At 41.6% G+C, this 16,380-nt stretch overlaps 2 protein-coding genes across 3 annotated transcripts in view; one reads left to right on the forward strand and one right to left on the reverse strand.

Annotated features, from left to right (window-relative positions):
- Positions 1-60: 60 nt before the first annotated feature.
- Positions 61-10,426, forward strand: LOC142578865 (juvenile hormone acid O-methyltransferase-like). The gene is made up of 3 exons (XM_075688517.1): positions 61-922; positions 6,522-6,696; positions 9,595-10,426. Exons 1-3 carry the CDS (start codon positions 338-340, stop codon positions 9,771-9,773), a joined length of 939 nt encoding a protein of 312 aa, XP_075544632.1. The 5' UTR covers positions 61-337; the 3' UTR covers positions 9,774-10,426.
- Positions 10,427-10,478: 52 nt separating this feature from the next.
- The window catches only part of Iswi (nucleosome-remodeling ATPase imitation SWI), a 34,840-nt gene continuing 28,938 nt past the window's right edge, over positions 10,479-16,380 (reverse strand). For both annotated transcript variants that reach the window (XM_075688512.1, XM_075688513.1), the window contains exons 17-18: positions 15,164-15,283; positions 10,479-10,851 (exon numbers count right to left, since the gene is read on the reverse strand). In XM_075688512.1, coding sequence (XP_075544627.1) covers positions 10,792-10,851; positions 15,164-15,283 — 180 coding nt within the window. In that variant the 3' untranslated portion in view covers positions 10,479-10,791. The remainder of the gene's footprint in view (positions 10,852-15,163; positions 15,284-16,380) is intronic.

The following is a 16,380-nucleotide window of genomic DNA, read 5'->3' on the forward strand; positions in this document are numbered from 1 at the left end:
TCCTACGCGCACCCTGCGCAGAGCAGACAGCCGAGCAGCTCCAATTTCGGTTTCGAAACACGCGTTTTTCTGCGCATGTTTCGGGACTAAATGTGCCACATGAGCAACACAGACACAGAAGCAAATAGTCGCATTCGTCGGCACTTAGCGGCTTACCTGGCCAACAGCTGCGAAACCCTGGCACGACCGTCAGTGACTTCCCAAAATAGCGCGCCCCGGGTGCGGTCCACGGTCCCAAACCCAGAATAGACGAGCGGACACCCTCCCACTCGCTCCAAACACATTCTTCCACTGCCCAGGCAACCCCCGGAAGTGATCGGCCTCTCATTATTCCGCCATGGCATCCACACTCACAGTCGAAACACCTCAGCAACCGAAATCGCGGAGCGTAAGCAAGAACAGCTCCATCAATAGCCTCTACACGGAGGGAAGCAATGTCGAGAGCGGCTACATGTGCGCGCTTCAGGAGCGGCTGCTCGCTGAGTGCGCCAACCTGACCAAAGACAGTGACTGGCAGCACGCTCTGGTACTCGAAATCGGCTGCGGGTGCGGCGACACCACGAGGCAGCTGTCGGACCGCCTTTCTCCACTCCTCGTTCACGGTGTTCTCGGCATACACACGGATCAGGGAGCCATCGACTATGCTTTTTCGGTGCACGCCGACGAGAAGACGGATTTCGCCACGGCCAACGTGGAAGACTTGAACACTTTCGAACTTAAATGGGGCGGCCGTTTTGACTGGCTATTCTCGTCGCACGCGCTGCTCTTTGTGAAGGATCAGCCCAAAGCGCTTAGGAACTTAATGTGGTGTCTGAGGCCAGGGGGTCGATGCTTCATCGCAGTGCCCGCAGCAAAGCCGTCAGATCTTCATTCGGCAGCTGTCAAAGTGATACAATCCTCCACATGGAGCAAGTACTTTGAGGCAAGTCGCTCGCATATACCTACAGTCGAGCTCGTTTAAGTGTTTGGAATATCCAAAGGGAATTGCAACAATTTGATATGCCAATAATTCAATATATACATGTTTGCACATGTATGCTGGTCACACTGCTTGAAGCGCAGTGGTATTCGTGGTGCGACATAGTACGGCAGCAGAGTGAAATCACATCCATTATAACATAACTTTACATGGGTCTGGTACAAACATGCATGCAATGTGTGCTGCATTCATTGGCATGCAGTGGAGTGTCTCATACTGCTGGGCTTGTAGAGAAAAATACTCTATATATTTCCCCATGGAAGGCTGACAAAAGGATACGCAATTGGAAGCCTCAACTTATGAACGGCAGCCTCCACTAAATTCTGCTAATGAGAAAGGTATTCAGAGCACTTGAACTCTTTGGACTGTGCTGGACTTTGCGAGTTCACCTGAGCATCTATTTGAAAGCATTGAAAAGGGCAATTTGTGTGCCAAGAGGCTATGGCTGGTTATTACGCATGGCGGAATAATCAAAGGTAGAACTCATTGCATGGCTACAATGCCTAAGCAGTCGCAGCTAGTTGCCGACATCCACTGGCACATAGAAATTGCTGGACAGCGTCAACTCTACGGAAACCCGGAGGGAATGTACTCTTTGCAGGGCAGCCACAACTGTGTTGTGTGGTTCTGCATATTCTCTTCTTTCTCTCTGCATAACAAGTGGCTTCTAGAAATATCAGGTTAAGTGACTTATTCTTAGATGATAGCCTTCCAGAAAACAGATTCACTAAATGGTAGGGTTACAGAGGAAATACCAGAATCGGCAGACAAGAATTGGAGTCAGCACTGTGCTTTAGTTGGCCACAGATGTTCGGAGAATGCCTGTTTGTCAGTAGTTCGACAGCGCAATACTACCGACAAGCTCTCAACAGAATGAAAGCAAACCAGCCATAGCTGCTTCCTTAATGACTTATCACCAACAGTTGCTACGAAAAACATTCTTAATATGCAGTAAATGTAACGGTAGTGTTCTACCAACTTGGCAGACATTCTATTGGAGGGGCCACCTAAACAGTGTTCAGTGAGTAAAAGCATTCAAATTTCACCTCTGGAAATGGCTTCATTTGGGAGACAGTATCTGTTGTAGTGTGGAACCTATAAAGCATACGCTTAACTCTCATTTGCATGACTGCATCACAATCTGCATACCCCAAAAAGGGAAACAATTTAGTATGTTTATTATGACTGCCCCATCATCCAAAGAACATTATGCCATATAAATTTTGTGTAAATGTTTACTGGTTCTAGTGCATTGATCAACTGCAAATTCAGTTAGTCACGAGCAAAAGTCCACAGATATGGAGGAAAATTTTTTTTCTTTGCAGCTGGGCCATTCCATGCCAACCGTCCCGACCGTGGCACTCGAGAAAAATCGTTTCTCTCAAGAAAAGTACGAAAAGGTTACTCGTATATGAGTATTACTTGTGCAGTATTTTTCTAAAATACTTTGAATGGAAAAAAAATGTTGGCCACGTGAGCTTCATTTCAATTTCATGAAATGACGGAAAAGCAGGTGCAAAAAACAAGTTTGCCAAAAATCGGCTGTTTTGCGCATTATTTCAACATTTGGGTTCGTGCGTTGTCTGAACATTGTTCTTTCATTACATACGTATACTTCCAGTAGCGTGGAAGTGCGCAATGTCGACCTACCTTAAGTAAGTGTACCTTCAAGATTCAGATTCTCACGAACTCCTGGTAATCTTGGCTCTTATTCCTCACCACACAGACCACCATGTGCACTAACCTGGTTTGTATTTCCCGCCAACATACTATCAGGTGAAGTGGAAGCGCAAACTTAAGTAATGTAATGATGGGACTAAAATTCAAAATTTTTTTCTCAATAAGAACACAAATTACTTTGGTTAAAATTTCTGTGGCTAAAGTTGTTATTCTTCTCAATGATATCTGCTTTTCTGCTTATTTTTTCATGAACCACCATAGTGTGTAACTAATATTAAACATAAGCCAAAATAGCTTATGAGGGTTGCAATGTGGGCTTGTTGGTAATGCATCTTCAAGGGGTGTACAGTAGCGCAATTAGAAGATGGGACAAAAGAAGACACACAGGGACACACATAGCGCTGTGTGTGTTCCTGTGTGTCTTCTTTTCTCCCGTCTTCTAATCATGCTACCATACACCCCAAAATAGCATTTTTGCCAAATTCATGCTCTTCTTTTTGAGCCTGTGAGCAGCACATAGGCGAAAATAACATTTTAGAAGATGGTAAGTTCTAGGGACAGTTCTATAAAAGTAATTCTAGGTATTTTCCCCTCACCGTTTCTTGTAAAAAATTTCACAAAAACATGAAGTTATTTTGTGAAAGCATGTTCTAATGAAAGAACAATGCTCAGACAACACAAAACCCCACATCTTGAAATAATATGCAAAACGGCTGATTTTTCGCTAACTTGTTTTTTACACCTGGTTTTCCATCATTTCGTGAAATTCAAATGGCGCTCACGCGGCCAAAAATTTTTTTCCATTCAGAATATCTTGGGAAAATACTGTGCAAGTAATGCTTATATATGAGTAATTTTTTCGTAATTTCTTGAGAGAAATTATTTTTCTCAAGCACCACGGCTGGGACAGTTGGCATGGAATGACCCAGCTTATATTTATGCCAACTGAGATCAAGTGGTACAGCTAAATATATGCCTGTTAAAGCAATGTATTTTGTTGAGATGATTTTATGTTACATGGCTGTGCTACAAGAAATTTAGATTTTTTGCTTATGCCATGGTCTTTTAGCTCCTGACAGTAGATGAGTAAACATTATGTATATGTTAAACTTAAGTAAACAAACAAGATGCGAGTCAAGAAATTCCTCTAATGAGTGACTCCACATAACATACTTCAGAAAAGTATATTTTACCATATATACTTCATGACTTCTTGCTGTTACCTTGCTTTACTGGGAGAGGCCTCTGTCCTACAACTTATATTGTTGATTATGGCAAATAGTTACTCAAAAGAAAAAAGAGAGAGAGAAAAGAAACTGCGGATGGCTTCAAGAAAAATCCAGATTACTCAAAAATGATTTACCGAATAAACAGCACCCCGATTCCTCCCTTCCACGAAATCTTTTAAAAAATGAAACACAATCATATACAATGTCCTAGATCTACTGAATGCATAGACATATAGGGCTTGAAATAATCTCTCAGTAATCCTGTACATTACTATACGTGGGATCTTCCAATGACATAACATTTTCACGGTTCAACACACGCAATAAAATTAAAACATAGAGGTTCATTATAAACAAGCTACAACTGTATAGCTTGACAGCCAGAAGTGTTTCAGTCCTTGTTGAGCTGAAGTCCTGTTGATCTGTTGACCTAGCTTTCACAGTATTAGTACTGGGGTAATATTTCTAGAGCATTCAGAAGCAAGATACTCCTGCTAATCTCTGCCACATTATGTCCCAAATAACCATCACCTTAAATGCCAACAGTGGGCAGTACAACATCCTAACTTCCTAGGAGTTGCAAAACAATGGCTGCAATGTAGAATTTGAGGTATTTCTCGTTTTCTTTTATGCTCTAATAAGCAGTAATTTTCATTTAGCCACAGATTACAAGCTAACATTATTTCCAACTTATTCCAGCTCATTTAGCAGAAAGCATGCACTGGACAACCTCTCCAATTATGAACAAGCACCAGTTATTGCAGCTCAATTTCAGTGGCAAAGTTTTGACAGTGTCGTGTAGGTGTATAGCAGAAAGCATCAACAAAATCACTGCCCAGGCACTCCGTACAGATGGTTAATTAGCAAAGCTGAAACATGGAACTCCAGTGTTTATCACTGGGTTAATCCCGATGGTTCATTAAATGACTGCTTTGTAGGCTGCCGGATTTTCGGTACGCAGCTGCTGCATGTGCTCAACTGCACAAGCCTGTACTTCTGCCTGGGCTGCAGCATCCGAACGGCCTAGATGAGCTCGTTCCAGGTTCTGCTTGTGGCATTGCTGATCGAAAGCTGTAAATATGACAGTGTGGCCTACCCATTTTGGAGCCAGAGAGAGTCTGCTGCGTGCGCACTCGGCTGCGACGAAGAGCAACAACATCACTACTGGCGTAGCCAATCGTGCGCCTCTCTTTCTCTCTCTCTCCTTTTTTTCCCATGCATGCACATGGAGTTGCGCCGGAGTTTTCGGCGTACAGGCGACGGATGGATGAATTGTCTAACCATATACAGCTTCACTAATATGAATTAGCAATATGATAAGAATATGAACAGAGTCCAACATACTAGGCCATGTATACCATATGCTTCAAACAAAGTTAAGCAAGTAGTGAATTTCTGCTCCATTCAGTTTCACTCAGGTGCAGGCTACAATTGCCAGGGCAACAGTATTTTTTATTTATTATGAGCAAGTTTTTTAGTGAGCTTCAACACTCTGAGGAAGCAGAAGCAGCTTATGCAACTACCACTTGACAAATGCTGGGTAGCTGAAAGAGGCATGATGCTATGGCAGCAATTTAATGAGCTCATTCACATATTGTAGATGTAGTGCTATTGCACAGCAGCTGACAAAGTGGAAGTATGTACTGCTTCAAAATGGGGCATGGCCATGTGAGTGTGAACACATACCGCATTACTGAAGCGATGACACATGTTAAACAGCGGCTCTGCCTGTGTAATCTTCGTGTACAGTTGTCTTGAACCGCCACTGTATATCACACAGATGCTAAAAATATATGCTGCAATGGCACTGTTCAAGTGTGAATTGGCCAATTTATTCAGTTCCAATGCTACCAATAATACAATGACACCCATAAAATGCTTATCAGAGTTGATGAAGTTTTCATTGTGAAGTTACATTCAAGCAAAAGCGCAGAAGAAATCTGTCTCGATCAACTGAAGCATATTACAGAAATGACAGAAAATCAACTTAACTGCATGCACAGCCCCATTCACTTGGAAATTTATTTTTCACTTACCAAGGTCCACTTGTTTTACACTCAAAGGAAGCTGCCATGATCAACACCACTTTCAAGATAATGTATGCTGCTCAACACTGATGAAGTTGAGAGCCTGACAAAAACGTGCATGATCACGATCACAAAACAGATTGTGAACAAGGCTCCCATGTGCAAGCCGAAACTTCCAAGTTTTTAATAATTTATTCATCTTGGTCGGCATCTGCATTCTTCATTATACTCAACACTGTGCAGGCTAGCTTACTTGGATACTTACACAGCAAAAGCAAAGATGGTTACTGAAAAGGCAAACCTTTAATACGAAAAGTAACATAAGCTTACTAACAATACTGTGTACACTATGTTATTGATCAAAAGTTATCAAACAAGGGATGTCTCTGAAGCTGTTTCGGCAAGAAGACTTCATCCGACAGGCATTGCCAAAACATTAGCTCGAGCGACATTCCTCGTTTGACCACGATTGATCAATTCAATTCTCTGTCTATGTATGATCAGAGCAGACGTCTGTGCAATACGAGAGACATGTGACATTGCATTTCACTTAGCAACCACTCAAGCGTGCTGATGTAAGCTAAAGTATTTAAATTGCTTTCACAGACAATCCCAGAGCTGGTTGCAGACATGGCAGATAAAAACTTCAATCGTCTGTGGTTCCATCATCCGCAAGCAGACCGCATATATTCAGCACTCCTCGAACAAGTTGGCTATGAAGTGTTGAAGACTAAGCAGCTGGAATTCAAATACAACTTTGCATCAACTGCAGAATATAAAGGTAAGTGTCTAGCATGATCCGTCAGAGCAACAAAACTAACTTCAGAGCCTGTTTTCCGCATAAAATAGAAGCTGCCTGTGAAAATTGAGACATGCTCTGGCCACTACAAATGTGCATTGTGTCCACATTTTCATCACAGCTGCAGCTGAATTTATTAGAAACAAAACTAATAGGTCCTCATATAAATGATGCAAGTAAAATTAAAGGGGGATGTGGCAATTGATGCTATTTTCATCATTTACGACACTAATTTGTTGAAATTTACTGCACGAATGCAATCTGTTAGGCTGATATTAGAACCGAATTCGGTTCTCGTATGTTGTAGTTTTCAATTTACAACAGTTGGCGCTATCTAAATGTCATCCCCCAATAAATTATTATAATTGCTTGTAATGCTTACTTCAAAATGTTCACAATGCCCTATTTTTTACTGCACAGTAAGCACAAGAAAATTTTTTTTACACATTATTATGTATACTGCCTCACAAGTTAATTTTGAAAAAGGTGATTTATAAAAATATTTATGACATGCAGACTTTATTATGGACAGCTTTATCACACTCTTCAATGCTTCAAGACTTAATATATGCAAGAAACAATGACTCTACCCTAATTTATTCTGAAATGGCCAATGGACGAGTGACAGCAACTGTGCAAAAACTAAACGCTGAGAAAATGTTGCCTAAAGTTTGGTTTGTCAGAATCATATCAGGAGAGCCTTAAAGCACGCAAAACCTGCCTGCATAGTAGTCTTTTGCTAGTTAGATCATATTTTCTGTAAGTTTCTATGTAGTGCTTGCCATTTTTTAGCAGTATCATGCAGCTTGCCCTTTTTAAATACCTTGCAATTTTATTAACAGCCAACAATCGCATGCAAATGTGCTGTCATAATTGTCTGCATGTCGGCACAATTAATATACTCATAATAATATACTCATCTCCAGGTATAAACAAAACATTGTCACGTGGCATGCTTTCAAAGTTTGCTCAAGTACGTTAAACATGGTCCTACGAGAAAGTTAGTATAAGGTTATATTGCTGTGTAACACCGCACAACTTGGCCTGCTGAACCTACAGAGGGTTGTCTTCAATATGAAGTGTATTTCTTGGCAACTTCGGTCGGAAAGAATGCTTTGACAGCCCCAAATTTAGACAAAAACCTGCCAAACTGATCATATTGATAATTTTTCAATGGTAAAACTAATATCAATTTGCTCACTGTGTTTCCTTTAAAAGCCCTTTCTTTTTCTCAAATTATACTCGACCTCCTGCCTCATTTGCATTAGTGACATAACCTTGAAACAGAAGCACATTTTGCAGTACAACTTAGTTTTTGAACATGGCACTGATGCAATGATTTTCAGTAATGAAACCTGATTATTGAAGCGCAAAACAAGAACTTGGAGCACTACAGTTGCCACTGGGCAACAAGAATTTCCCCTGACCTAGACAGGCTGCCATGCATTTAGACTAACGCTGTGCAAATATTCGAAACTTCGATTCGACCCAAAAGACACTTTTACTGTTCGAAATAATCAAACCCGCAAAAATTGCTGTCCTCGGCTTTTAAGTCCGCTTCACCGCAGTACAGCTGTGTTATGCGGCGAAGCATGCACTCGAGATAAACTATACTTGTCGTGCAGTGAAGCATATCAAAGGAAAGAAGGGGGCACTGTCACAAGGCCCTTGCTGGTGCTTATAACTAGCAAACACTATCAGCTCAAGTACCCAAACTGTGCTGCCTCTTCATGCAACTGGACACCACCAGCAACCAGGTGGAAACCTCTGTGTCTGCTATTAATCTGGCCAAGTGCCTCAAAACATCATTTCCAAACTACAAATTTGACCAAGTAGCAAGCTTAGCAATGTTTTATACCCTTTATTCTAAAGCAGTTGAGTACCACCAAGATACATCAATGGTAAACTGGATTAATAATCTGGCTTTAGAAGCAAGGAAAACTTCAACACCAAGGAAACCAGATATGTCTTTAACAATGAAAGTTTCTGAAGAGGCCCCTTCTATGTCAGCACTGTGGAAACTGATAAGCTCATAAAGCAGCAGCAATTTTCACTTGCTTATGACTGCAATCTTTACTGCCACAAGCACAGGTTGAAAGTTATGTGCATGAAGAAATTTTGGGCCAAGGAGATCCGTGTGAGTGGTGGGGTAAGCACAATGACCATTGCTGGCTCAGCGTGCAAAGAGGTACCTGCCAATACCAGACAGACACTAGTGTCCAGTGAGCAGCTCTTTTCGGTGTCTGAAAGACTAGTGACATGCAGGATAAGCCTGTGTTATTCAAGCTGTGGATTACAATCCTAGTACTATTGGTGGGGTTTCTGCTAGACACAACTAAGAGTCATGATGTAGTGCAGCAAATGAGTGACTGGAGTAGCCAATGCCACCTAAAGACACCAGCCTCACCCATTATATCAGGTCAATAAATAGTGTGCCCGTCCCCAGAATAAAACAAGCTCACATTTGCCATTACGAACATCCATTTTTAACTGATGTCTTCTTTATGCATATGTGGTGTCAGTTCCTAGCTCAGTTGATGCACACTGGCTACTATTTATAAGCCAGATATCACCACCAATAATTTGCAATGCTGTTCATCTTAACATCAGGAGAGGACCATAGGAGGGGTGGATGGCATTGTAAATTTTATGTTTTTAGTGGGTCGTAATGCAGCAGTTTGCAAAGCACTCGTGTTAGTGCTGTACGCACTAAGTCAATGTCACTTGAGCTTGTGGTACCCAAGTCACTTCACTGCATCATGCTAAAATAGAAGTTTACAACACTGTGAGAAAAGTTTTACTCGGGAAATACCACTTCCGATGCTCCTCACCCTGCTGGGTATCCTGCGGTTCATGCTTTTTCTTTTCTTTTCTCCACAGAGTTCCTCGAGACAATGTTTGCAAAGCCCGTTCAACTCGTACCAGACACAAAACGGCCAACATTTGTTCGTGAACTTGCAAAGGCCGCACTGAAGAAGATGAAGAAGAATAAAGATGGCACATACACTTGGATTGTAAAGTATGTGCTTGTCCTAGCTAGAAGGCCAGAGCTACTTTAAGGGGCAGCCATAAACCTTTGGTCAGGTGACATTACTTCGGCCTTTCTAAGTGCTGAAGAGAAATACTCAAAATGTCAAAACACTGCCACTCTCAATGCTCTAGCAACACTGGCTGTCTTATGGTACATTTTACTGGCCACCTTTGAGCGCTCGGAACACATTTGCCTGCTTCATTCAGAGCTCGAGCTCAGAGCACTTGGACACTGGAAGTGCAACTGAAACCCAAGATCACATGGTTGCTCAGATTGCTCTGGGAGCAGCTGAACATTTGGCTGAGGCAGGCTTTCTTTGGCTTTAATCCCAAGAAGGCTCTGCATCACTGCAAACCAACTTGAAGCGTGGTAGGAACCAGTTGAAGGTACCATTATATTTACTTTTGTAGCATTTGCCATTCGCAGCTTTGCAAGTTTCTGTACAGATCGTATATATGATTACTTCTACGTTTGATTTTACATTCAAAACAATGTAGTAATCTCCATGCATATACAGCAAAGGCACCATAGTTGGTTGACAGTAAGTTTTCAGTTATATAAATGAAAAATGTAATGTTGAATTAGAAATAAAGACAGGCTTTTCAATAAAACCTCTAAGCTTCAATACCTAGGGTTTGTATGCTTTTGGTGTTTAATAAAAATGTTCCAAAGAGCGCAACAGCACAGTGCCATTGCTAATGGAGGATACAAAGCAACACAAACAAAGCATGAGTGATACTAAGAACTGACATTTATTGTGACAAAAAAATGCATGATGTTTGGAATGGGCAATTTTGTGTCCCAGCCAAGTCCCCCTACCAAAATTATCGAGCACTTTGGCTATAATAAATATACAGAGCCACAAAATCAATAGGTGACAGCATGAAACCAGAAAAGATGTGTGGCACAAAATGCAATGGCAGCTACAATTTAGGCACAGGCAATACAAAACATGCAAATTCACAGCAATAAAAAAAATGTGCTTATAAACTATATTTACATGGGTCTTCACATTACAGGGTGAAATAGTCACCGGCAACTGTCCATTATTGTGTCTTCCGCTTCTTCTTTCGGCCTTCTGAAATTCCATCCATCTTTCGTTTTCCCTGAAGGATGGAAGGAAGGATGATAAGTATTGTGAAATTAATGAGACAGGCTGCCACAGTCACATATTTTTATGCTGCAGCAGGACTGAAGCACTATAACATGTTTCTGATGTATAGAGGATGTTATAAAGGCCTGCTTTAGCATGAACTTCGCAAAAAATGTTTTCGAAACCTCGCACAAAAATGGCAATGACATGATGCTCACAAAAAATATTTTTGAAATCGCAACATAAAAATGCATAATTCCCAAAGTTCTTATCATGGTAAGTGAACTACACTTAAATCTCGTTATAACGAAGTTGCATTGGCAAAAAACATTGCTTCTTTATATTCGATATTAGTTATAGGCAACACTCATTTTGACTGGAAAAAAATGGTCATCAGATCCATGTAAAAGCACTGCGATTGAGGTGCCTCCGACAGGCCAGCAAAGGGTCTCCTCCTGCAGCTATGCACCGCCACGAAAACACAACTGTGCAATCGGTGTCATCATGCGGTATCATTACAATGGCTTGCCGACTGCGATCCAACGAAGTCAAACTGGTGCTGCCGACAGACTTTGCACACAGAGGGGACCACACATGGACCCACATTTCACCACTACGGCCGTCAGTCTACCCTATGCACTGATCTCATGCTCAGTCATTGACAAGGTCTAGGACACCGAATGTACCGCTCAGGCCACTAAGCCTAACCAGCCCCATTTCGTCAGGAGTTGGCAACCAAAGTTCCAGTTTTTGGCCTAGTCGACATGGTGGCAACTTTGTTCCTGGCTTCCATGTCTATGGCATCGTGCATGCGGTTTATGCCCCAAAGCGTTGTGAGAAATTTAAATTTTTGGTTGCTGTCATTATACACTAGTGCTAAGGGTAGGTGGTGGTGCTGAGGGAAGTCCAAATAGTCACAAAAGTGCCAAAAATTGGGCATATGGAAAGTCCATCTGTGACCGTATCAGGCGTTTTTGCTGCCAGTACTATTTTGATGCACATGTAAGGAAAAATATGCTTGGCTATAACCGATGTCAAGTTGTATACTGTATTTTAGATATTGTTATACAGTGAAACCCCGGTAATTTGGGTTTTACGGGACATAAAAAATGTCCAATTTAACCGAATGTTGAATTATCAAGGGTGTCACGAAAACAAGAGACAAATGGTTACTTGCAACATGCTTTTATTTACTGAATGAATCAGCAAATCCTGTAATTTCATCGTCGACAGCTTTGCACCAAGTCAAAATGAAACTACTTGGATTTTAATATACCATATTTACTCGCATATGTAATGATCGCACTTTATTGTAAAAAAATTGATGCAAATTCGGGGGTGCGATCATTACGCAGGTTAGATTTCCTGCGCAAATAATTTTTTTTCATCCGCGTTTGCTGCGGGATGACAACAGGTCAACAAATAGGCGGCTGCCGCTGTACGTAGTGCAGGACAGCAAAACAAAAATGGCGGCTGGCAAAGCAGGCCGAACGCGCTGAACATGATTTTTTTTTTCTTCTCATGAGTACATTACGTGCATTGAAACAGTTTTTCCGTATCAGTAATGAACAATATCATTAATATTGGCAAGTTTGCAGTAATAACGTAGCCATGTCCACTTTGAGGGGACAGAAATAGAGGGGTGCGCTTAGCTGCCAGTGACATAGAAACACATGGCCAGCATGCTGCGGAAACTACGGCATCCGTCTTCACTACTATCCTAATATGGCACGTTTCCGCTAAGGGTGGGTGAATACGTTTGTGTTACAAGCGTCGGCGTATGAATAGAGTACACTTCTAACGTATCAGTGTAAATGTGACTACTATCGTTGCGGCTCGCGATTTGTTGTGTGCCCACGAGTGTAGATGAGAACTCGAAAGGCGCCTTTTCTGTTGTTGTTGACTACAACCTTTATAAAGCCTACACATAATAAAGGCAAGTTTGGTAGTACCTCTTTTTGTCATGGAAGTGCGGAAAGTGATGAAAGTAATGGAATGGGGCATCTACTTAAGAATGTTTGGTGCATGCAGACCGTTTGGTTTGTCTTAAAGAGTCATTCGCACAGCATTTGACAGACGGTAAGCGCGATTATTATTAGCTAGACTTGGCACACGACATATTGCTTCAGCAATTTTGGGGTGCAATCATTACACGGGAAATAAAAAAATCGAATTTTGACGACAAAATACAGGGGTGCGATCATTATGCGAGTAAATACGGTATGTGCTACTGCTTGCCACAACTACTGCAAACGAAATCGTAGCTGCTATCAACATGGTCGTGGACTACAATTGTGCAGGCCAAAGTGTGCACTGAGTCCTAATGAAACTACTGCTTGCTGCAATCGCTGTGGACGAAACCGTGATCGCTATCGACGTTATCATGGATGGCAAGCACCCAGCTGTGAAACAAGCCGGCTAACACTATGTTATGCGCAGCGATAAGTGCAAGAATAAGGCCTATAAAGGTAAAGATTAGCACAATGCATTGCGGCATTCATGTTAGTCACACACAATTTCCACTGATGACTATGGTGATGCAGACTCTACTGCTTCTTTTTGGTTGGATGCTTGTGCCATTTTTGCTCTTTTACATTGCACATTTGCAGCGCTCCGCATTCACCGAGCTCCGAGAGTTGTCCGAATTATCCCTTGTCGGCCAAATACATTCAAATGAAAGCGTTTGATTCCATTAAATAATACATATGCCCACCAGGACTAAGCGATAAGTCCAAATTATCCGATTTTCCAAATTAACGAGGTTTTACTATATAGTAGGAGAGTACTATCGAATTAGAGAAGCATGACCAACGAAATTTAATATTTACTTGTTTATAGTATCTGATACATTGTTATATAGAGGTTCGACTGTAATAAAGAATTCTGTTCCAAGACCCAACTCCTCCCATATGGTGCACATAAAGGGGACCCTTACTGCCTAGAGTATCACTGAAATCCTAAGCATGTGCAGCACATGCTTGTTCAATGCATGAGAACAATCTACAAACAGCACAGCTATATACTGCAAACATAAAAACCTAATTATGGTGCTATACAAGGTTCCAGTGAACTGCTTGACCGTACACACTTGTTACAATTTACAAGTGCAGTTCATAGCTGATAAAAACAATGGGCAATGATCAATGCTTTTGATCATTGCCTGTGGCCAGTAATGTGCTAAAAGTTTTACCACACCAAGCATTACACAAGTCTCCCAAGCTCTTTGACTGTCTTATTGGTAAGCAGCCAATGAAGCTTTCATTAGGTTTAGGAGCTTGCACTATATATTACATTGGGGTTAGAAAGTAACACAAAAATATGTTGTGCATCCAAAACTATAAGAAAAAGATTGGGGGAAAGAAAAGTGCTGCAAAGAGCTCTTGTGCTCACTACTCAAGCAGCCTTAACTAGAGCAGTACAATGCAATGCACGTTCGTGAGTGCATGTTCTAATTCCAGGCTGCCATGATCACACCAGAAGAAACATTTTACTCCTGCCATGGTCTCCAAACTAATACAAATAATATTTCATTCAATTTTGGATAATGCAGACAGAAGTCTATATTCGAGATGAATTGAAGACTGGTGAAGTTGGAGTTGATTCACATTTACAGGCAGTGTGAACAATGTTATACATCTTGTTTCTTCTGTGCTCAACAAGCTTTCTAAGCTGTGTCCTTTAGTTTGCTGTGGCTGATGGGACTGCCACACTAGGCACAAGAAGCCATTTGTTAAGTGCTGTAGATGGGTTGTCTATGGCATGCTCTTGTCCTGTGGGAAGTTGTGTATCGGCAAAACCAAACGTTGTGTGAACGACCACTTAGGGAAACATGCGCAAAAGATAAACAAGGTGAATAAGGGCGCACATATCGTGGCCCACGTTATCGCGTGTGGGTGTGACGCTCGATTTTCAGAGACAACCATTCTACCCAGGAGCGGTAACTCTCCATGTAGACTGGCACTGGAGGCTTTCTCTATCAGTAAGAACAGAGGGAGAATAAACATGTTTATTAAATCAATGTGTAAGTGAGCCTTCTATCGCATAACTTTATTCTGAGTTCGACTTCTTGCTCAACTGCCTTTGATGTACATGCACATGCGTGACAAGAGGATATATATGTAGAATTCTTCCCTGCCATTAAACAGCTGTTCGTAGTGCTTGTCTATGTCTCTCTTTCTTGTGTCTGTGTATATGATTGCGCTAATTTACATGTTTGGCGCGAACAAGGACTGGGAAATGACCACACAGGAAGAGCACTGATCCTGTGCGAGTTTTCAAGAGGACTTTGAATATACTAAATGCTAGTTAGACTGGACCACACAAACCTTGGGTGTACTAGGGCGGCCACCACCTCTTCGCTTCCTCTCAGCCTTCTCCTTCTCCTCAAGCTCTTGGTTCTCTCGCTCAATGAGGGTAATGAGCGTGTTACACCGTCGCTGCAGCTCCTGCACATTGCATCAGCCAAAGCAAAAGACACAAGTGGGCTCACGTGTTACCACATGAAAACACTGCATCTAGGCACTAGTATCATCAGCCATAGGCAAACTGCAGAATGTTGATCTCGCAAAGATGTAGCAGTGCTTCTTCATGTAGCAGTTCTGGCTTAGAAATGAGAGATCAACACGGAAACTGCATGACAGGTTAGTGCCAAGATTGTGGGCAAAATTAATGCAACATCAATGTTGTCTATAAGACGAATACAGTGAAACCAGTTTATAATGAACTTGATAGTTCCAGGAAAAGTGGTCATTATATCAGTAGTTCGTTATATATGAACTTGCCCTTGAAAACCCTCAGAAATAAACCGCACTAAAGTGGCATCAGCAGTTACAATCCAGCAGCACTTTCGTTTGAGAATCAGATTTTAAGTGTCATTTTTGTTCCCAGTACGTTTCTGCACATAGCTGCAGGTTTCTGCTAAAAACAGCCATCTAAAGAACAAAATGCGGCATCATATAGCTCTTTCAAAATGGCACCCAGTTCCAATCACCTGTCATTTTGAACCTGAAGATGCAGACACCATTTTTTATTCGAGAGCTTGTAATATATACATAGTACTTTACTACCAGCGGGACATCACTGTATTCTGCACAAGACAGCAAATCTTTCTAGTTGGCTGGAAGCAAAACTTTGGAAACTACTGCAGCATGCCACCATTCTGCTCAGACATCGTGGTCTTGGCATTACGACTGCGCGACAGCCATACAAGACCATAAAATTACGTTACCTATGTCGCTTCTGGCAAAAAAAATGCATATATCAGAAAGGTAGAACATCACCACAAACCATTATAAGCAACGCATAAATGAAGCACCACTGATCCGTGATCTCCTGATAATGGTGTAGTAACAGACAACCTTTTGCAACATTGTGGGGCAGCAGCGCATGGTGCAGCATTCTCACCAATTTGGGCGACGTGAATATCAGTAATAACATAACATAATAGCAGACTTGACAAAATAAATGACCCCACCAGAACAGGAACATTGAATTGTGAGACAGTTCCCTTTCAGTCAGAATTTTCTCTGCAACTTAATAATTT

Source organism: Dermacentor variabilis, chromosome 4 (assembly GCF_050947875.1).
Source record: "Dermacentor variabilis isolate Ectoservices chromosome 4, ASM5094787v1, whole genome shotgun sequence".
NCBI classification, from domain to species: Eukaryota; Metazoa; Arthropoda; class Arachnida; order Ixodida; family Ixodidae; genus Dermacentor; species Dermacentor variabilis.